At 53.6% G+C, this 21,635-nt stretch overlaps 1 protein-coding gene across 6 annotated transcripts in view; it reads right to left on the reverse strand.

The window, feature by feature from the left end:
• Positions 1-21,635, reverse strand: part of TCOF1 (treacle ribosome biogenesis factor 1) — a 39,317-nt gene that overhangs the window by 11,664 nt on the left and 6,018 nt on the right. For 4 of the 6 annotated variants that reach the window (XM_060008531.1, XM_060008529.1, XM_060008527.1 and 1 more), the window contains exons 4-17: positions 19,946-20,019; positions 18,796-18,982; positions 18,161-18,234; positions 16,091-16,318; positions 15,037-15,219; positions 14,586-14,813; positions 14,204-14,410; positions 13,859-14,041; positions 13,471-13,725; positions 13,184-13,381; positions 7,585-7,722; positions 7,207-7,392; positions 6,873-7,079; positions 3,541-3,648 (exon numbers count right to left, since the gene is read on the reverse strand). In XM_060008531.1, coding sequence (XP_059864514.1) covers positions 3,541-3,648; positions 6,873-7,079; positions 7,207-7,392; positions 7,585-7,722; positions 13,184-13,381; positions 13,471-13,725; positions 13,859-14,041; positions 14,204-14,410; positions 14,586-14,813; positions 15,037-15,219; positions 16,091-16,318; positions 18,161-18,234; positions 18,796-18,982; positions 19,946-20,019 — 2,456 coding nt within the window. The remainder of the gene's footprint in view (positions 1-3,540; positions 3,649-6,872; positions 7,080-7,206; positions 7,393-7,584; positions 7,723-13,183; positions 13,382-13,470; positions 13,726-13,858; positions 14,042-14,203; positions 14,411-14,585; positions 14,814-15,036; positions 15,220-16,090; positions 16,319-18,160; positions 18,235-18,795; positions 18,983-19,945; positions 20,020-21,635) is intronic. The other 2 variants (XM_060008530.1, XM_060008532.1) reach the window with 2 other exon arrangements.

The raw sequence follows: 21,635 nt of genomic DNA on the forward strand, positions 1-21,635 counted from the left end.
GGAGAGGTAAAGTAAAAAGGAAAGCAGAAAGGGGCCCGCCCAAGGGGGGAAGCTCTGCTGGGCTTGGGCCCTTCCTACCCCTGCCAAACGGCCTCCCCCATGGCTGCTCGGATCTGCCACTTCCAGAGCCTTCCTTCCCACGTGATGAAAGAGAGAAGATGGAAAGTGGGAGAAGGCTTACAGTTGAGGGAGGGGGGATCTATATATATGTGAGAAGACAGAGGAACAGATTGTCGGGGATGAAGAGAGGCAGCAAGCCCACTGAGGCAAACAATAGTGTCTGGGATGTTAAAAGCAGCTCCGCAGCAGAAGCCTCCTCCCTGTTCCACCTGCCCACGCCCTGCACCCCTCCCTCCCCCGGGCTGGGGGCTGGGCAGGGGGCCTGGCTTTGGGGGCCGGGGCACGAGGGGGACCCTGGCTGAGCCCTGGACTGGGGAGGGTTCAGAAGGAGGGCTGTGCTGCCCAGGGGTATGTGGGATGCACTTCTGATCCCACCTCTGCCACGACCTCACCTTGTAGCCCAGCCCCTGAGCTTCGTGGGCCTCACTGTCCCACCTGCTGAAAGGGCTATTAGTAACCCCAGCCTGGGCTCACTCACCGGAGGGCCTCTGGTCTGCCCAGTACACACAGGGGTGACAAGGGCTTTCTTTCTGGGGTACGTCAGAAAAGACGCACTGGAAATGGAAGCAGCCCGAACATCTGGCTGGACACCCCGTGTAGGTGCTGCGCAGTGAGGGCCCAGAGGGAATGCAGGCGCTCCTTTCCTACTACAGGGTCTGACGCCTGTAGGACCAAACCCGGGGGCCTTCTAGAAGTCACAGCTGAGCGCATCACAAGAGTGCCCTCATTCCAGTCTGGGGCAGAGCAGGGGTCGGGTGGATTAGCCCAGGCTGCTGACTCCAAGGGACATGGCCATGAAGGTACCCGAGCTCTGGACGGTAGCACTTCTCCAAAGCCTCTCCCACAGCTGCCTGGGACTGGTTAGCAGATCCTGGGCCCACTCCACCCCAGGGAGATGAGAAATCCCACTCGCAGGGATGTGGTCTGGAGCCTCCACGGTTCACCAGCCCCCAGGGAATCTCACCCCAGGGGTTGAGAAGGCTGAAGCTCAGCGAGAGCAAGTGGCCCTACCCAGGGTGACCAGCAAACTGGTGTCAGAGACAGGGCTGGAAGCTAGTCCTCCAGGCACCAGACAGGAACTCCTTCCAGGACCAACCATGCTAAGCCTCTGATTTAACACCCTCATTTAGTTTCTTACAGGTCTCTTCTTTCTTTCTGACTCAACCTAAAACTCTGAAGGCAGGGCCTAGTCTTCTTAATTTGGTACTTACCCCAGATCCCAGCACAGACCCTGGCCTGGGGTGAATGCCAGCACAACAGGGCTGAGCCACGGACCACCCCCCAAGGTGCCCCTCAGAGCAAGGGGGCAGGCCCCATCCCCTGCATGGGGGGAGGCTGAGGCACAGTGAGGGGGCCTGGGAATGGACCACATCCCCTCTCTGCCTCCCAGCCTGGGGCTCTGCCCACCACCCTGGGATCAATCCCTTTCCCGCACGGACGGGCTAATAATAAAAACAGTGAAACTCGTCAACAGAGAAGTGCCTGATAAACGCATAATAACGATAATAATAATAATTAGTGAGCTTGGGATTAAGGAGATAAAAATGCCCCAGTTAGGAGGAGGCTGCAGCTTCCCCAGGCCGTGCCATCTTCCCTGAATCCTCCCGGGGAATGCACAAAGTGCTGACTTTTTTCTTTCCTCTTTTTTAATAGGGACTCCAGAATACTGAGGACTAACGTACCAATTAAATGGTTCAGTTTAAGCATGATGTTCATATTAATTGTGTTAGTCCACCCCCGCAGAGAAGGGCGAAGGGCCCCCGCCCCCAGCTGTTTCGATCCTACTCAGAGAAGGAGGCAGCCCCCAAAAGGCTCCAGAGAGCCAGAGGGCAGTGTCCAAGCCCTGCTTCCTTCCTGCCACGGAGAGGGGAGTGTCGGGGTAGTGCCAGAGAGCGGACAGCCTGGGTTCAAACACCAGGTCTGTCCCCTTGTTACAGCCCTGTGACACCAGGGCAGCTCACCCAACTTCTCTAGGCCTCATTCCTTCCTCCTCAAAATGGGAATAAAAGAAGCACCTAGGGCTTCCCTGGTGGCACAGTGGTTGAGAGCCCGCCTGCCGATGCAGGGGACACGGGTTCGTGCCCCGGTCCGGGAAGATCCCACATGCCGTGGAGCGGCTGGGCCCGTGAGCCATGGCCGCTGAGCCTGCGCGTCCAGAGCCTGTGCTCCACAACAGGAGAGGCCACAACAGTGAGAGGCCCGCGTACTGCAAAAACAAAAAAACCCCAAAAAACCAACAAGAAGCACCTATCCTCATAGGTCTGTTGTGGGGATTAAACAGAATAATGAAAGTATGGGGTCTAGCACAGTCCTTGGCACTCAGAAAGTGACCAATGGTAGATGGAGTTGCTCATGGTTATTTTTCTAATCTAGGCTATTAAGGAGAGAAAGGCAGTGAGCACCCCAGCACTGGGGGTGTGCAAATGGCATCTGACTCTACCGATGGACTGATTAGCACGTGGTACATCTAAGGGGAGCTGGTTGTTTTTTCAGCTGCACCGCGTGGCATGCGGAATTTCCCCGACCAGGGATGGAACCTGTGCCCCTTGCACTGGAAGCGCAGTCTTAACCACTGGACTGCCAGGCAAGTCCTTAAGGGGAGCTGGTTAAGGAGACCCACTGGTCTGGGGGTTGTGGGCTCCAGCATCTCCGAAGGGCCTGGCAGAAGCTTTTAGGAACTTGGGGCTAAAGGAGGACAAAGGGCAGTGCCAGCTGCACGCGAGGCCTGGGGTTCACACAGAAGCTCAGACACTTGCCAGGTGAAAGTGGGCCTCTGGAGTTGGGCAGACAAGGTGGGCTTGGTGCCGCCCTCAGGGGTAGAGTCAGGGGAGGACGGCCGGCAGCGTGTGAGGATGGGCCGCAGGTGTGTGAGTGCGGTCTGGGACCAGGCCTGTGGGATTCTGACAGGACCTGCAGAGAAGGCTCCCAGTTCCCAACAGGAAGCAGGGGTATCAGCGTCTGCCCCTTCCTTGGCTCCTTATGGGTCACAGGAGTCTGGGGAAATCACTTCAAGTTGTTGGGCCTTGACTCCTGATGCACCACCACGTGCCCTCCTGCCTTCACAGGCCCTCCCTGTCGGGCGGCACGCTGTGTACCTGTGCCAGCATGCAGAGCGGGGAAGCAGGACTGCCACCCTGCCTGTTCACAGCTGAAACAGCCGGGCCTCAGCATGGTTAAGGCAAGCCCGGGCCTTGGAGCTGGTGGGCGGGGCCGCCGGCTCTGACCCTACACCGTCTGGCCCTGCTGCCTTGGCTCTGCTGCCTGCCTCCCAGGGTTATTGTGAGGATGAACGTGTTAAAACAGAGGAAAGAGCTCAGGAAACTGGGAAGTGCTATTTAAGTGGGACAGATCTGCCCCCATGCCCGGGCCCACCTACCCAGCTCTGAGCCCGAGGGTCCTCAGAGACAATGCCTGGCCTACCTGTCTTGCTGGCAGCTCATCACTGCTGATTGAGGACCCCTCTGCCTTCTTCTCCGGGGGCGCTGGGGCCAGGGTCTTGCTTCTGGCAGTTTTGGAGTTACCCTCCTTCTGACGGGACAAGCATATGGTGGGTGAGGGGGCATTTGTTAGCCAACGGGAAGCACAACTGAGAGGCCGGGGTGGGGAAACCACGGCCAGAGAGCAACGACCCTCAGTCTCCGGGGGAGATAGCATGACCCCCCTATATACACACGGGGGGCACAGCTGCTGGCCCGGCATGCCTCCCAGCTACTGGGAACACAGGTCTCCACTCTGTCTATCCTTCCTCCGGAGCTGACTCTGAACGTGAAAGGGATGTGTGAGTCAGACACAACTAAAACCTGAGGGCTGGCGTGCTGTTGGCCGGGCATCTGAATGAGAGGTGATAGTGGCCCGGGACGAAGTGGCAGGGGTGGGGCCAGGGGCCCCAGCACAGCTCACACCTGGCTGTCACAGCCCCAGCTACAAGCAGGAGTTGGCTGAGGGTGGTCCGAGCAGCTGTGATCCCCTCCTGCCCCCCTCCTCCCGGGCCAGGCGTAGACGAGGGGGGCGGGCTGGCTGGGAAGAGCCGTCAGGAGCCAGAGGATGACTCGGAGAGCAGTGATTAATCAGCAAGGCACTGCTGGTGACCAGCTCAGGGGAGCCCAGGCAGGTGCAGAGGGCAGCTCTGGGCCTCCCTACTGGTGCGAAGGCCCCTCTTTCACCACTCAGAAAAGCAGGACCCATGCTGCCTGAGCCTCCAATTTCTTAAGAAAAGCTGGAAGATCCTGATTTGTGTATTTCCCAATTTTTAAAATGAATCAACTACAATGCACACTGCAACAGCCACACCCCCATGGCTTCCTTGCTCACAGAACCCTGACTCTGTTCTGGGGGTCCCCACCACAGGCTTTGGAGAGGGTGGCTCCTTCTCCTAGCCAGTCACAGGAACTGCAGGCCTCTCATCAGTGAGTGACATTTTTGGGGGGTGGCAGGGGGCGGGCAGAGCACATGCTTTAGATCTGGTCAAGGAGACAAGGGGAGGGGAAGTCAACTGGGGGATTTCCTAGCTCTTTAGGAGATGCTGCAGCCCTGCTGTGACAATGAGGCACACGAGGCATAGAGACGGAAGAAATCTGAGTCACTGATGATGCCGAGCTGAAGGAACCACCTTTACAGACACCTTATTCTGAAACATTGTGCACTGAGATAACCAATCCCCTTAGCATCTAAGCGCTTGTGAAGTAGCTCTGTTTTCTCCTGCAGATTAGGATGTCCCGACTGATACAATAACCTGTTTATAACTTTACAGGGACTTCCCTGGTGGTGCAGTGGTTGGGAATCTGCCTGTCAATGCAGGGGACACGGGTTCGAGCCCTCGTCCAAGAGGATCCGACATGCCGTGGAGCAGCTAGGCCTGTGCACCACAACTACAGAGGCTGTGCTCTGGAGCCCACGAGCCACAACTGCTGAGGGCCGCGCACCTAGAGCCCGTGCTCCGCGATGGGAGAGGCCACCACAATAAGGAGCCCGCACACCGCGGCGAGGAGTGGCCCCCGCTCACTGCAACTAGAGAGAGCCCAAGCATAGCAACGAAGACCCAATGCAGCCCCCCCCCAAAAAAAAAAAAAATTAAAAAACAAACAAAAGAAACTTTACAAAAAGCACCACAGTCCAAAACGTGGCTGGGACCCTTGTGTCTTAGTCTGGCATTTAGGTCCCCATAAATGTTACTGGTAACAAGCAACTAGAAGTGACTATTGCCTACAGGACAGCTGGCCTTTGCTGAACCCACCTGACTTTACATCCCCCCTCCCTTTCCACACTCCCCTCCCCAACCTGGAGGGTCTCTCTCTACTTTTGTGTCTAGGGAACCCCAGGTCTTCCTCCAAGCTCAGCTCAATCATCTCATTTGGCCTCTCAGACACTTGTTTTCCCAGCACCATCAGAGCACAACCAGAATATTCTCCAATAATCCAGTCACCTTGTCTTGCCCTACAGACTATATGCTCCTTGAGGGCAGGGCCAACATGTTTCATCCTTTTGTCCCTATCAATAAGACAGCGTGTTCAGCAGTGGTCTGATGCACTGAAGGCAGAGAGGTTAGTGCTAGGAGCACTTACACTTCTTGGTGCTTGTTTACTCATGAAGAAAACAGAAATCTATGAGGGGCTGGAGCTCAGCGTGGAACAGGGATTTCCAGCTTCCCTTAAGAAATGGAAGATCAAGGGACTCCCCTCGTGGCGCAGTGGTTAAGAATCCACCTGACAATGCAGGGGACACGGGTTCGAGCCCTGGTCTGGGAAGATCCCACATGCCGCGGAGCAACTAAGCCTGTGAGCCACAACTACTGAAGCCTGCGTGTGTAGAGCTCGTGCTCTGCAACAAGAGAACCCACCACAATGAGAAGCCCGCGCACCCCAACGAAGAGTAGCCCCCACTCTCCGCAACTAGAGAGAGTCCGCGTGCGCCCGGCAATGAAGACCCAATGCAGCCAAAAATAAATGAATAAATAAATTAATTAATTAAAAAAAAAAGAAATGGAAGATCTGGCCTTACAAAGGTCCATCTCCACCAGGTCATAACTGGCTGGAGCTGACAGGGACTGCTTTTCTAGATGAGACAAGGGCTCTCCAGTTTGTCCTAGTTGCCACCACTCCCTACTGTCTCTCCTGACACCAAGGCTCCATGTCAGTTGCCATCTATCACCCCTACCAGGCCTGAGCCTGTTGTTGCCATCACATGTCTGAGTCCTGGAGTTTGTCACCCTGAACTTCTTCTGTGCAAGCAGACAGAGGGAAAATGGTCAAGATAAAAGTCAGTTGCTCATTCCTTCCCTCTCCCCACTCCCCAGGCTTCATGTTAAGCTAGAAGAGCTCTCCTTGAGAGATACACATGCCTACAGGAGGTCCCAGGCCCAGGTGAGGGATGTGACTTCCTCCAGCTTCCCAGGGCCTCATGGTACCTGCATCACAGTCCAAGCCTCCTCATGGCCCTGTGACATCTTTGGGGGCTTGGCAGGAGTTGCTGGCCTAGCCTTCCATGGGGCTGGTGTGCCCACTCGTGCTATGGAGACCTTGGTAGATATGGGAGTGCACAGGACACCTTTCAGCAGGGAGGCCTTGGTTAGGGGGTTTTTACAGCAGGTTTCACCTAAGGAGACATGGGGTACAGCAGCTGGGGGAAAGGATCCTGGGGTCAGAGCCTTAATCTGGTCTTAATTCCTTCTTCACCTGGCCCTGAACCCACGTTCTGATGCAGGAGTAGGTGGCTCAGAGGCCTGGCACTGTAGCTGCTTCCTCGTGAGGCCTCACCTGGGCTGGGGGCACAGCTGCTGGCGTCTCCCCGTCACTGTCTGACTCCTCCTCGCTGCTGCTCTCTGAGTCCTCTTTCCGCTTCCCGGCCTGGGCGGCTGGGGCTCCTGCCTTCCCAGGGGGTGCTGGGGCAGCCCCTTTCCTGGGGGACCCCTTGGTGGAGGCTGAGGCAGTTCTGACCTGGGGGGTCTTCCCTGAGGGCTTTGCCTGGAGTGAGAGAAGCGGAGTCAGGGAAGGGCGACGGGAGATGGATGGGGCATGTGTAGCTGTGCTGTGGGCAGGTCCTGGCACAGAGGGGAAGCACAGGGCTGCTCTCTGCCCACCCGGGCCTCACCTGAGCGGGCGCCTCTCCCTCACTGTCCGACTCCTCCTCACTGCTCTCCGAGTCCTCCTGTGGGCCCCCGACCGGCCCCAGCTGGGCCTGGGCTGCTGCAGCCAGTGCCTTCCCCATAGCCGGCACAGACACCTGGCCCCTGCCAGAGACGGCACTGCTCTGGGGGGCTCTTGCTGGTGGCTTTACCTGAATCATGAGGAGGGAACAGTATTGGGGAAGGAAGAGGAAAGTACAGTTGCCCTTAAGTGAAGCCCCACCCAGGGCATGGCTGTGGGGAGATCACTCTCGCTTGTGCAGAACCCTTGTCCAGGCTGGGGCCACTGCTTGGCCTCCTCTACATCCCACCCTGGCACCTCTTTTGGCGCTGGTCCTACTTGCCTTGGCTGGGGACCCCACTTTGGCTTGAGCAGCTGCAGAAACCCCTTTTCCAGGAGCTGATGCTGCCCCTTTGGCTGAAGCCACTCTGGTGGCAGCTGGGTTGGCTTTGGTCTGAGTGGTTTTCACTGAGGTCTTCACCTGGAAGGAGAAAAGGGAATTACGGAAAGGAGGTGAGATGCAATAGAGCAGGTAGCCAAGAATGCCGATTCTGGAGTCAGATGCCTGAGTCTGGGTTCTGGCTCCTCCGGTAATAGCTGTGTGAACCTGGGCAAATCATTTGACCTCACTGGGCCTCAGTTTCCTCCTCTATAAAATGGGAATAAATGAGGCCTACCCATAGGGACGGTGAGGATTAAATGGGAGATTCCCAGTGTTTAACACAGTGCCTGGCACACAATAAGCACTCAAACTTATTACTGTGAGAACTTTTCTTACTGTTAGCTAAGTATAAGACTACCCAGAGCAAAGGTGTTTTCCAGGCTCCCTTTTAGCTAGGTGGCCATGTGATTAACTTCTGGCTAATGGATGTAAGTCAAGCATACATTTGACTTTCTTACACACGTAGGAAATGTGTCTTCTTCCTCTCTGCTGCCTGGAATGCCGAGGTAATAGCTGGAGCTCAAGCAGCCATCTTAGTCTATGAGATGCGAGCCAAGTACTCAGGATGGCAGAACAAAAAGGAAAACGACTGTTGTTTGAGGTTTTCTTCAGCTTATCCTAAACTAAACTGATATTCAAGGAACCCCCTAAAAGCCTGTCAGAGTCTATAAACAGAACTATAGACATAAGAGCAACAAAAAGCAAAATCCTTGATAAGAGTGTGAAAGCAAGCCTTGCTAATGTGAAATCGGATGAGGAATTTGGCATCATCTCAAGGCCCCTGTCTCCTTCAGAGATGTCATTTGAACAGTGATATGCCCTACAACCCAGCTTCCCTCATTCGCATGGGACCAAGTGAAATTATCAGTCATGAATTGAAGAAAGAAAACTCTCTAAAGCACGGACTATGTATGACTAAGGGTAAGGTGGTTAGCAGCACAGAACTCAAGTCATCCAGAGGAGAGTAATGTTTTTTACATAGACTTACAAAAACAAAACAAAAGATACCAAGTCTAAGTTGACCTAACAAGTCTTAAAAGTTTAAAAGGACTGAAATCATACAAAATATATTCTCCAGCCACACAGGATTAAATCAGAAATCAACAACAAAAAGAAATCTGTACAATTCCATATATTTAGAAGTTAAGCCACTTCTTAATAATACATTCAAAGAATAAAAATTTAAAAATACAACATTTCGGGCTTCCCTGGTGGTGCAGTGGTTGAGAGTCTGCCTGCCGATGCAGGGGACACGGGTTTGTGCCGCGGTCCGGGAAGATCCCACATGCCGCGGAGCGGCTGGGCCCGTGAGCCATGGCCGCTGAGCCTGCACGTCCGGAGCCTATGCTCCGCAACGGGAGAGGCCACAACAGTGAGAGGCCCGCATACCGCAAAAAAAAAAAAACATTTCAAAATTCATGAGACAAAGTTAATGCAGTCCTCAGACGGAAATTTATAGCTTTATATGTTTACATTAGAAAGAAAGAGATACAATCAAAAATCTAAGATTCCAGGGACTTCCCTGGTGGTGCAGTGGTTAAGAATCCACCTGCCAATGCAGGGGACATGGGTTCGAGCCCTGGTCTGAGAAGATCCCACATGCCTCAGAGCAACGAAGACCACGCGCCACAACTACTGAGTCTGCACTCTAGAGCCCACGAGCCACAGCTACTGAGCCTGTGTGCCACAACTACTGAAGCCCGCGTGCCTAGAGCCCATGCTCCACAACAAGAGAAGCCACCGCAATGAGAAGCCCACACAGCACAACGAAGAGTAGCCCTTGCTCACCGCAACTAGAGAAAATCCGTACCCAGCAATGAAAACCCAACGCAGCCAAAATAAATTTAAAAAAGAAAAGAAAAGAAAAAAAATCTAAGATTCTACCTTAAGAGGCTAGAAAAAGAAGAGCAAATCAAACTCAAAGTAAGGAAAGAAATGATAAAGATCACAGTGGAAATTAATGAAACAGAAAACAGGAAAATGATACAGAAAAATCAATGAAGCCAAAAGTTGTTTCTTTGAAAAGAAAGAAATTGATAAGTCTTTAGCTAAACTTACCAAGAAGGACAGAAGACACAATAGGACAGAAGACACAAATTACCAAAAATTAGGAAAGAAAGCACAGAAGACAGAACAGAAGACACAAATTACCAAAAATTAGGAAAGAAAGCAAGACATCACTACAGACCCTATAGATATTAAAAGGATTATAGGGGAATATTATGAACAAATTTATGTTAACCAATTAGACAACTGAGATGAAAACAGAAAAGTTTCTAGAAAGGCACAAATTATTAACTGTGCACACAACTATTAACAGGTACAAAATAGAAAGTGATTCAAGAATAATAAAATCTGAATATACCAATATCAATTAGAGAAATTGACTTAGTAACTAAAAATCACCCCCCCCCCCACAAAAAGCCCAGGCCCAGTTGGCTTGATTGATGAATTCTATTAAGAAAGAAATAATACCAATCCAACACAAACTCTCAGAAAACAGAGCAGAAAATACTACCCAACTAATTTTATGAGGCAGTATCACCCAATACCAAAGCCAGGCAAAGATATCACATGATATCTACAGACCAATATTCTTTATGAACACAGACACAAAAATCCTTAACAAGTGATTTGCAAACCAAATCCAGCAACAAATAAAAAGGAATATACACTATGACCAAGATGGATTTATCCCAAGAATGAAACATTGATTTAATACCCGAAAATCAACTAATGTAACACATATTAACAGAACAAAGGGGGAAAAATCACTTCAACAGAGAAAAAGCATTTGATAAAAACCAAACTCCAATTCATGATAAGAACTCTCAACAAATTAGAAATAGAAGGAAGCTTCCTCAACTGGATCAAGGGCATCTATGAAAAACCTACAGCTAACATCACACTTAAAGAGTGAAAGACAATGCTTTACCAGTAAGATTAAAAACAAGGCAAGGATGTCTGCTCTCCTCACTACTATTCAACATCTTACTGGAGGTTCTAGCCAGTGCAATAAGGCAAGAAAGAGAAAAGCCATCTGGATTAGAAAGAAAAAAGTAAAACTGCCCTTAATTTGCAGACATGATCCGTATACAGAAAATCCTAAGGAATCTACAAAAGCCACTAGAACTGGTAAGTATGTGTAACAATGTCACAGGACATGAGATCAACATATATCACAAGGTCAGGCCCAGAAGGCACCATACCACTTATCTGGCCATTCATCAAACAAATCCTGCCTTTCTCACACAAGGGCTGTCTTTCTATGATATTTAAGTCACGAATCATCTCCTTCCTGAGTCTCTGGCACATTTGGTTTTCCAGAACGGACTCTCTGACTTTGTTAATTTTTTTTTAATTAATCTTTTTTTTTTTTTGGCTGCATTGGGTTTTCGTTGCTGCGTGTGGGCTTTCTCTAGTTGCAGCGAGCAGGGGTTACTCTTTGTTGCGGTGCACGGGCTTCTCATTGCAGTGGCTTCTCTTGTTCTGGAGCACGGGCTCTAGGTGCACAGGCTTCAGTAGCTGTGGCACGCAGGCTCAGTAGTTGTGGCTCGCAGGCTCTAGAGCGCAAGCTCAGTAGTTGTGGCGCACGGGCTTAGTTGCTCTGTGGCATGTGGGATCTTCCCGGACCAGGGCTCGAACCTGTGTCCCCTGCGTTAGCAGGCAGTTTCTTAACCACTGCGCCACCAGGGAAGTCCTGTTAATTTGTTTTGAACCTCAATTCCCTCAATGGATGGTTTACTTTGAGCTGGCTGGGTGTTTCTGAGCAGATCAGAGATTGTGACTCATTTCTGACCCCAGCAATGCTAAGCAGAATAGAACAGCATTTTGCGGGTGAGGCCATACAAGTATTATTTCAATCCTCATAATAACCCCACAACAGAGACAGTTATTATCCTCATCCTTCAGATGAAGGCGAGGAAAAGAAGGTGGTCAACAAGACTCCTATCAGCCCTGCTTGTTTTAGCAGAAGCTCTTCAGACCTCTTGAAGCTAGGAAAGGCAGTAGCTACTGACAGAGCATCAGGCTATAAAGTCTACGCCCCTATAGAGAGGGACTGGCTGCTCAATTTTACCTGACAGAAAATAAGGCCCCGAAGTATGACCATTTCTGTGGCTGGAAAAGTTTTGGCCAAGATATAGCAGAAGGAAGTGGGAAAGGCAAAGGCTTTGGAGGCAGGCGCTGGTGGGGCTGGAGCAAGTCACCAAACAACTCCTCTAAGTTCCAATTTCCTCTTCTAGAAACCAAAGTAAATGAACACTGTCTCATGGTACAGGTGGGAGGCTCAAATGGGAAGACAGATATTAAGTGATCGGCACACTGAAACTTTTAAGGCATTGGTCTGGAATATGTCTGTAGCTTGGAAAAACAGGATAGGAGACTACTGACCTGAGACTCTGGGAAGGCCAAGAATAGTTTAAAATCTCAGTAAAGGAATGATAGGACCTTGGGTCCTACAAGATAATAGTGAGATCAGGACCAAAAAAAAAAAAAAAAAAAAAAAAAAAAAATCCATAAAAATGTGTGCTTTGGTACAAGGAAACAAGAAATGACTAATTTGAGTGGTTAGTGAAAAGAAGAGTGACAATTAAAAATGATAAATGGTGGGTGGGTGAATATAGGGAGTGAGATATCTTCACTTCTCTCCACTCTCCCAGGCTGGAAGGCACCTCTTGATTCTGCTCCCTCAGGGAGACGGAGGAGAACTTGCTGTGTGCAGGCCCTTTGCCGGGTGTGGCAGCTGAGATCTCATCAAATTCTCAACTCTGCGCAGGTTGATTTCCAATTTACAGAAGAATAAACAGAGGCCCTAATGGATTACTTCATTTGCTAGGACGTGGAGCTAGGACTTGAACCCAGGCAGCCTGGCTCCAAACCTCCCACCATTCGCCATTCACATGGTCTCCCCTAGTGATCCCACCAGAATGTTCTGCTTGGGGAAACTCACAAAGCCAGGCACTCTCCCACCCCCTGGCTTTTGCGCAGGCTGGTTTCTCTGCCCGGAACACTCCACATCACCTGGCCAACTCTTTCAGCCCACAGTTTAGATGCCACTTCTTCAAGAGGTCTTCCTCTACCCAAAAACCTCTAGACACCATCACGTGCCACGCCCTGCTAGCCTAGGCACACATCCTCCATCTCAACCCTACTATCATACCACACTGAAATAATCTGTACATGTCCACGCCCCCCTATCTAGGCTGGCAACTCCAAGGGCCAGGGCCAAAGGAGCCCCAGATAAGTTGGCACCTGGCAGATGGGGTACTTAACAGAGCTTGTGTAAAAAGAAATCTCAGTGGGAGCTCAAAAGGTGATGAAGGAGACCCTGGAGCTCGACCCTGGAGCTCTGATGGGCGGAGGAGATGAGTGGAAGGTGTGGAATGAGGCTGAGCTGAGGCTGCTGCATACCTGGGGCAAGAGCAGCCTAGGTAAGTGCATCCCCAGCCCCATCCCAGGACGGTGTGGGTGGGGCAGGCTGGCTCCTCCCAGGTCTCACCTGTGCTGCAGCTGAGGCCGCCTCCTCATTGTCCGACTCCTCCTCACTGCTCTCTGAGTCTTCCTGCACCTCAGCTTTGACCTGGGCCACGGCAGGCCCTGCCTTCCCAGGGAGCCCTGGAGTGGTCCGTTGCCCTGAGGGCCCCTTGGTGGGCGCTGAGGCAGCTTTCACAGGGAGGCTTTTCCCTACAGACTTCACCTGGAATGACATGGAAAAGAGGCATGTCACAGGAGCCAAAGGACCATGTGGGGGCTAGCCCTGACCCAGCCAAACGAACTTCGCCTCACCTGTCCCACAGATGTGGCAGGAGCCGTCTCCTCCTCGCTCTCCGGCTCCTCGCTGCTTGAAGAGTCCTCCTCTGGCCTCTGGGTGCCCCTGACCACGGCTGGGGATGATGTGCATGCTGGCGAAGTCACCGTTCCTGCTTTCCAGGGGGCTGGTGCGCTTACTTGCACTGGTGGGACCTTGGCAGATGCGGGTGCAATGGGGGTGCCCTTCCTTGGGGAGACCTTGGTCTGAGAAGTTTTCACAGCTGATTTTGCCTGCAGGGACACAGAAGTCAGAAGCTACAGAAGGATCTTGGACTCAGAGCCCCCATCCGCTCAGGGCTGGAGCCCCACTGCCATCCTTCCCCACAGCTCCCTGTGGAGCTGCTCCCCCGGCGGGGGCAGCTACCTGGGCTGGAGTCTTGGCTGTAGGGGCCTCGTCCTCACTGTCTGACTCCTCCTCACTGCTCTCCGAGTCTTCCTTGGACCTTTGGGTCTTGACCTGGGTGGCTGCAGGCCCGGCCTTCTGAGGGGGGCCCTGGGTGGGACCTGAGGCAGGTCTGACCTGCAGGACTTTCCCCGAGGACTTTGCCTGCAGCGAGACACACAGGCTCAGGGGAGAGCACCCAAAGTGTGGCTTTGTGCAGAGACGCAGAGACAAAGAGACAGAGAGGGTCAACAGGCATGGTGAGCGGAGGGGGATGGGGCTTCCGGCACTGAGCCGGAGAGAAGAGCCTGACAGCAGGGGCCTCACCTGGGTCAAGGCTGCTGTTCTCAGCGCCTCCCCCTCGCTGTCCGACTCCTCCTCGCTGCAGCTCTCCGAGTCCTCCTCCCACTTTGCCACCTGGGCGGCTACAGCCCTTGCCTTCTGAGGGAGCGCTGGGACAGCGCTCTTCGCTGAGGGCCCCGTGCTTGCGGCTGAGGCAGCTCTGACCTGGGAGTTTTTCCCCAAGGGCTTTGCCTGGGAGTGACAAAGGACAGGGTCAGGATAGGGGGCTTGGGAGGAATGTGTGTGAGGTAAGACAGGAGGTGCGCAGGGCGGATGGAGGGCAGCAGTTCCGGGTGCAGAGGAGGAGAGGCCCACAGGGTCTCTCAGGCGACGCACAGGGCCGGGCCAGGCATCCTTCCAGCCTCACCTGAGCCAGGCTCGTGGTGTGGGGCACGGCTGTGGACGCCTCCCCCTCGCTGTCTGACTCCTCGCTGCTGCTCTCTGAGTCCTCCTCCTGCCCCCTGGTCTGGGCCTGGATGGCTGCAGGCCCTGCCTTGCCACGGGGTGCTGGAGGGGCCCCTTTCCCAGGGGAAAGCATCTGGGCAGGTGCTGCTGCGGTGGCTCTGACCTGGGGGAGCTTCCCTGAGGGCTTTGCCTGGAGCGAGAGAAACAGTATCAGGGGAGGGAGACTAGACGGTGGGCGTGAGGAAACACAGGAGAGCGGACAGGGTTAAGGACACCGCAGACACCACACCACATGGTGAGAAGGCGCAGGGCTCTGAGCATGGCTGGGGTGCGTGTGGAGCGAGAGAACAAGCCCTCTGAAGGCCTCCTGGGATGGGGTGCTGGCTGTGGGACTCTCCCTCCCCAGGCCTCACCTGCAGCAGGGTCTGGGCAGCTGGCGTCTCCTCCTCGCTGTCTGACTCCTCGCTGCTGCTCTCCGAGTCCTCCTCTGGCCTCCCTGCCTTCCCAGGGGGTGCTGGGGTGGCCCCTTTCCCAGGGGTCCCCTTGGCAGGACCCGAGGCAGCTCTGACCTGGACAGTTTTCTGGGAGGCCTTCACCTAGTAAAAGAGAAAGTGCAGTTTGCTCCCCTCCTTCTGAAAACCCCCTGTGACACCTTAAGAATAAGGCTCGAAGCCCTAGTGAGGCTCACAAGAGCCCCTGCTTCTCTCTGGACTCCCCACCTTGACTGGTGCTCCAGCCGGTATGGCCGGCCAGCCAGTATGGCCATACCTCCTCATTCCCGGGGCCTTCACAACCCCTGCCCATTTCACCTGACCACTACTGCCTCATCCCCTGGGTCCCAGTTCCTTATAGCAGTTCTCCATGATGGCCCTGCCCCAGGGTGGGCAGGCTCAGGGCTCCCAGGGGCCTTTTACCACCTGTCTCACCCCTATTCCTCCCTGTTCTCTGATTCCAACAGCTTCCCAGCCTCTCTGGCTTTCCCTTAGGACATGCCCAGCTGCAGCTCTGGCTACCCAAGCGAGGAGAAGGGGGTCCCAGCAGATGGAATGGAAGCGGATTCCTGTTTGCTAACAAGCCATGGTTTGGCCTGAGAAGCCAGAGGACCAGGTAATTAAAACTTCTCAAGTCCCTTCACAGCAGGACTAGCTGGGACAAGGACAGCAGCCCATTTACTAGACAGGGAAACTGAGGTGAAGGGAGTGGTTATTGACTGGGTGGGGTGCAGCACCTGCCCTTTGGGAAGCAGCCACTCCAGGCCACTGCTTGGACAGGAAAGGTCATTTCCAGAAGCGGGTGGAGCAAAACCAGGTGCCCTTGCCCTTCAACTCCCATAGCCCCGCCTCCCTCTCCCCAAACTCCAAGGCGAGTCTCCTCTGGCAGGGAAGGTGCTCATTACACAGTTTCTCCACCAGTCTCGGGGCCAGGGAACCAGGGAACCCTGAGGAGCAGGCCTCCCTTGGGCCTCACCTGGCTGGGTGTCCCCGCAGGGGCCCCCTCCTCACTCTCGGACTCCTCGCTGCTCTCTGAGACCTCTTCTGGCTTCTTGGCCCTGCTGGCTGGGGTCATGGCACCCCCTCTGACTTGGGGTGTCACACATCCCGCCTTCCCTGGGGTCGGGGCTGCCCTTCTCCTTGGAGACTCCTTGGCCGCAGCTGCCGAGGCTTTGACCTGTGGTGGTTTTACTGCAGGTTTCACCTGGAACAAGGCGATGGAATCAGAGAATAATCCTCTCCACCCCTGAGGAGTATAAGATGCTTCATAGTTTGTAAAGCTCTTTCCTAATGTCATCTGGTTCTCAAACAACTCCCTAAGACAGGTACTATCTTTACACCTATTTTCCAGTAAAGGGCAAAAGGCTCAGAGAGGTTAAACCACTCAACACCAGTACTAAGGGGCAGAGCTGTGACTTGAACCCATGTCTATATGGCTCTAGGGGCAGAGCTCTCAACCACGATGCTCCTCTCCCACCTGGCACACAGGGCCCAGCAGAGGGGCAGCCACTCTCAACCAGGACAGCTCATGACTGTCCCTCCAGCTACAGTATCTTGTCATGGTGGCCACCCCAAGGGCCAGGAGGCTAGGCTCTGAACCCCAGTCTTGGCACTGGCTTGCTGAGATTCCTGGGGCACATTCCTTCCCTCTCTGGGCTCTGGCCCACTGAAGCTATGTGTTTGGCTGCTGGTTTCCCAGGGCCAGGAGTGTCGCTCGTTCCCTTGGCAGGGCCTGGGGGATGGGAGCCCAGGGCGTCCTTACGGCTGGCTGTAACGAGGACCCAACGGTGGGACAGAATGTGGGGAGCAGCCCACAGCTAGGCCCGGGGTAGCTGGGAGCAAGGTCTCTACCTTCGTGGGTGACTGGCTAAGGCAGGAAGGCAAGGTAGGAAGCACCGTGGGGGCCAGGGCAATCCATCCCTGAATGCTACTTTTCTCCCTCTGCAACACCTTTCCCCGGGTGTCCTGGCGCCAGGCACCAGCGTCTCCTGCCAGCACTACTCCAACAGCCCTCAACCACGTCATTACATCTATTCAGCACTGTCCTCCGATCCAGGCCACAAGCAGCCATCTTTCCGAACCGTAAGTCAGGCCACCTTGCCGCTGGGCCTGTAGCCCTGCAGTGGCTTCTCCCAGCCTCCAGAATAAAACCCAAATTCCTCTCAGCAGTCCTCGTGGTCAGGCATGGATCTGGCCCCCGCCTACTTCTGACCTCACCTTGTGTCACTTTATGCCTCATTCATGAAATCGCAGATCACCGTTGCTTAAAAGCACCAAACTCATTTTGTGTCTGCCTCTGCCCCTGCTGTCCCTCTGTCTGCATCACATTCCTGTTACTGTGCCTCAGAGCTCTCCACACCACATTTCCCTTTCATAATAACCATCACCACGGCAGTTAAGTTTCTGAGGGACCCCTCCACTTCCCCACAGCAGCAGGAACCCCACCCGTCCTGCTTACCACTGTTTCCCCAAGGCCTGGCGCTTGGAAGGTGCACAATAAGGAATAACCAGCGGGGACTCCTCCCAGGTCACGGTTCACAAAATAGACACGGCCACCGACTAAAAGACCTGCCTAACCCTGGCCAGTGCTGAGGCCTGGCATTCACCAGCAGGCCCAGAGCCTCCGCAGCAGCCTCACCCACACCCCAATGCCCTGGACAGCCATGCTTCTGCCCCGGGGCCTTTGCCCCGGGGCCTTTGCTCGTGCAGTTCTTCCCACTCGAATACCCCTCCCCCTACCTCCCTCCTGGGTGAAGCCTCCTGTGCGTCAAGGCCGCAGTCCAGTGCCGCCTATCCCAGGAAGGCTTCCCCCCACCTCACAGGCAGGATGGCGTCTCTTCCCCCCAGCCCCACACCTTCGCCTGCCTAGAGTGCAGGGAGCAGTGCCTGGCTCCCCGCCTCCGCAGGCCTCAGCCTTCCCAGCTCCCGGTCACCCTGACGCCCTTGCTGAACTGATCTGGTGCCCCTGGTAGGTGAGGCCCCGGCCAGGCCCCCAGGAGGGTTAGAGGTTTGCAGAGGGCAGCTCCTGAGGACGGGCGGCAATTACCTCCACGTCCGTCTCATCGCTCGAGCCGGAGGTGTCTTCGCTGGAGCTGGCGGCCTGGCTGGCCGCCGCCATTCCTGAGGAATAAACAAGGAGGGACTGAGGGCCTTTCCAGACCCGCCCACCCCTCGCCGGCACCCTCCACGCCAACTACTCAGGGCCAGGTGCGAGCGCTCCCGCCGCAGCTCCTGCGCGGCTCTGAGGCCCCGGTAAGGCCTGTGATGTTAGGTCCCAGCACACGAGCGCCAGAAGCTGATGGCTCAGATGATCTCCTTCCACCAGCACACAGCAGCAGGCAGGGCAGACGCCTATTTTACATGGGAGATGGAGGCAAGCCCAGGCCTCTCAGCTTAGCCTCTGAGCCTCTGCAGCAGGCCCTGCACCCACCTGAGAGCAATAAGCCAGAAAGGGCTCCAAGCCCACCCCGGCTGCTCACACTCCCTCGCAAGGCCTGAGGTGTCCCTGCAGCTGACTCTTCCTCACCCGGGGAGGGGAAAATGGCCTGAGGTGGCTGTCCTCGCTGTCATAGAGACAACCTCCTGAATTCCAGAGGGTCCCAGGGCCTGACAAAGCAGCGCCCAGGTCTGCTTCGTCAGCCCGCACTCGGGGGGCCTGGTCCTAGGGGCAGGGCCGCTCACCAGGCTTGACAGTGGTTCTGAGGGCCGAGACACCGCCCTCCTCCTCAGTTTCTGAGACCAGGATGGTATTTGCAGAGGGCCCTGCCGCCTTCTGGGGTGACTTCCTGGTGAGGAGGTGGGCCACTGCCTTCCCGGAGGCAGGGTGTGCCGTGGAGTTCACTGTCTTGCTGGCTTTCTTGGTCTTTGCCTACACAGAACAGGAGTGACAGACAGTGGGTATGGCCTGGCAAATGAGAGCACAGACCACATCTGAGCCCAGCTCCACCACTTCCTAGCCCTGTGAGCTTGGGCACACTACCTCCCTAAGCCTCAGTGTCTTCATCTGCAAAGTGGGGCTAAAAATGGTACCTCCCCTCACAGAGGTGTGGAGAGAACCGAATTACAGTTCTTGGGACACAGCAGTTTTGCTCAGTGGTAAGGAGCATCTTGTTGTGGACATTACCATGGCCTCATAATTCTTTCTACATATTTTTTGCTAATGCTACAGGCAATATCAGAGACATAATCCTTTACGTGCCTGTGACACTGCTTTGTGGATGACCAAAAAAGGATATTCTACTTTCCAAGTAGTTTCCAGCCTAGAAAGCGATTCTTGAGGGAGTTCCCTGGTGGTCCTGTGGTTAGGACTCCACACTTCCACTGCAGGGGGCACAGGTTCTACCCCTGGTCGGGGGACTAAGAGCCCACAAGCCCCCCGGCACGGCCAAAAACAACCAAAAAAAAAAAAAAACCCAAAATAAAATGCTTCTCAAGCTTTCAGAGCCACCAGTGTCTTATCTGCTCTGGTGTCTCCACTGCCTTGTGCAGTGCCTGGAACATAACTGTATTGGTAACGATTTGCCGAGTGAACAGGTGAATGCAGGGCTGGAGGAGGAAAGGAACTGTCTCTTCCAGGTGTGTAATGTGCCCAGTGGCCCATGGCGGTAGGTATTATCCCCATCTTACAGAAAAAAAAAACTGAGGCCGACAGAGGTGAAGGGACAGACCACAATCACACTGCGACTGAGGCTGAGATCTGAATCCAAGATCTGAATCCAATCCAAGGGTTGGGCAATTACCCACAACCCTATCCTTCTCTGACACAGGGGACTGTGTCCTACAGGGCACTTCAACTCCCACGGGCGACAGCTTGGAAGGTGGTCTCACTCACCTTGGCTTTTTCTTTCACACTTGAAGGCAAAACCATCCCCGTGGCTGAGGAGTTGGTAGATGCTAGTGCCGGGACTGCAAGACACAAACACTGGTTGGGTGAGCCAGATGAGCATGTTCTCATGGGTGAGTGGCAAACAGGCTCAGCTCACCTAATAATTCGACTGGTATGGCTGCCTGGGGCTGGCATGAGATCTGAGGCCGAGCCTGGACTGGGAAAGAGCTCGGTGGTGCATCAGCCACATCCCCCAGGAGCAAGAGAGGAGAGTGACGACATGAAAGCCATGTGTCTGCATCCCCGATGGGGTCCCAATTCCCTGGTGGCACGAGACGCTGAAGCCCCCAGAGGAAAAGGGATTGGCTCCTAGTCCTGCCGCATACTATCCCGGAGGTCCCGCACAACTCCAGGGGTGCCATTCCCACAGGCTACCTGCCACACTGCAGCCCTAACGTCGCTCAGCGAGACAGGAGCAGGTCAGGCAGCCCAGGTCTACAGAGAAAGCTGCTCGAATTCAGCGGTTTCTCAGTGGAGAAGCAGCTGAACCATGAGACCGGGACCCTGTTAGATGTCGAGATTTCCAGATTCTTGTTGCTTTTACACGGGGGTATCGTCTCCTTAGAGCTCAGATTAGGGAAAGATTTCTAATGTATGCTGTGAAATAAACAGGATGTTGTTGAGATGAATGATATGATCTAATTCTTTTCCTGACATTTAATTCCATCTCTCTCTATTTTTAATCACGGAAAATGTTAAGCCCGTTCCTACGTAGAGAGAAAGTGTACAAAACCACCCTGCCCCAACCGTTATCAACTTGTGGCCAATCTTATTTCAGCTGTCCCCCCATTCGCCCTTCCCTGCTGAGTATTATTCTGAAGAAAACATCAGACATCATACCATGTTGCCCACAGCTATTTCAGCATGTTTCTCTCAGTGAGGACTCTTAAAAAGTATAATTATAATTCCATTGTTAGAGCTTAAAAAATTTATTAATATCGAGTAGCCCGTCAGTAGGAAACTTTACAATTTTTGTTTTAAATAGTGTGTAGGTATGGACGTAGGCAAATGTGGATGTCTATCTGTATGATTTCAGATACAAAGGAGAGCACTGTAAGGCTCCCCTCCAGGAGATACATTTAGGGAGTGGAAGGGGAGCAGGCGAGGGGAACAGGAAACCTCCCACTTTTCTTCTGTATGCTGTTGTACAGTTCACAGTGAACTTGCTTTGCATTATAATTTTAAAAGATTAAGCAAGGTATAAAATGCATATTCAGTATGATCTCAAGTATTTGAAAAAACATGTTCAGGGAAAATAAATGGAAGAATAATTTGCCAAATTATATGTGGCAAGAATATGGGTAATTTTTCCCTACCTTTCTGAAAAGTAATTTTCACATATTCTATAATGAATACTCCATAACAAAGCCTGTATTTCTTTTACAATCAGAAAACATATTTAAAAATTAAGAAATTATCTTCTATGTAAGTAAAAACCAATAATGCAAAGAAGAACGATAATTCCTCTGTGGAGCTATGACCACTGTTGGTTAAAGTACAAACTGCCCTGAGAACATGGGGAGAAGGGGCTGTGAAGGCCTCCCCGGGTCACCCCTGCCAACACCCTGACACCAGAGTGCCCGGGACGGCCTGCCAGTGCTAACCTGCACACTTCCAAAATAACAGGAAGATCGGC

Source organism: Delphinus delphis, chromosome 3 (genome assembly GCF_949987515.2).
Source record: "Delphinus delphis chromosome 3, mDelDel1.2, whole genome shotgun sequence".
In the NCBI taxonomy this organism is placed as follows: Eukaryota; Metazoa; Chordata; class Mammalia; order Artiodactyla; family Delphinidae; genus Delphinus; species Delphinus delphis.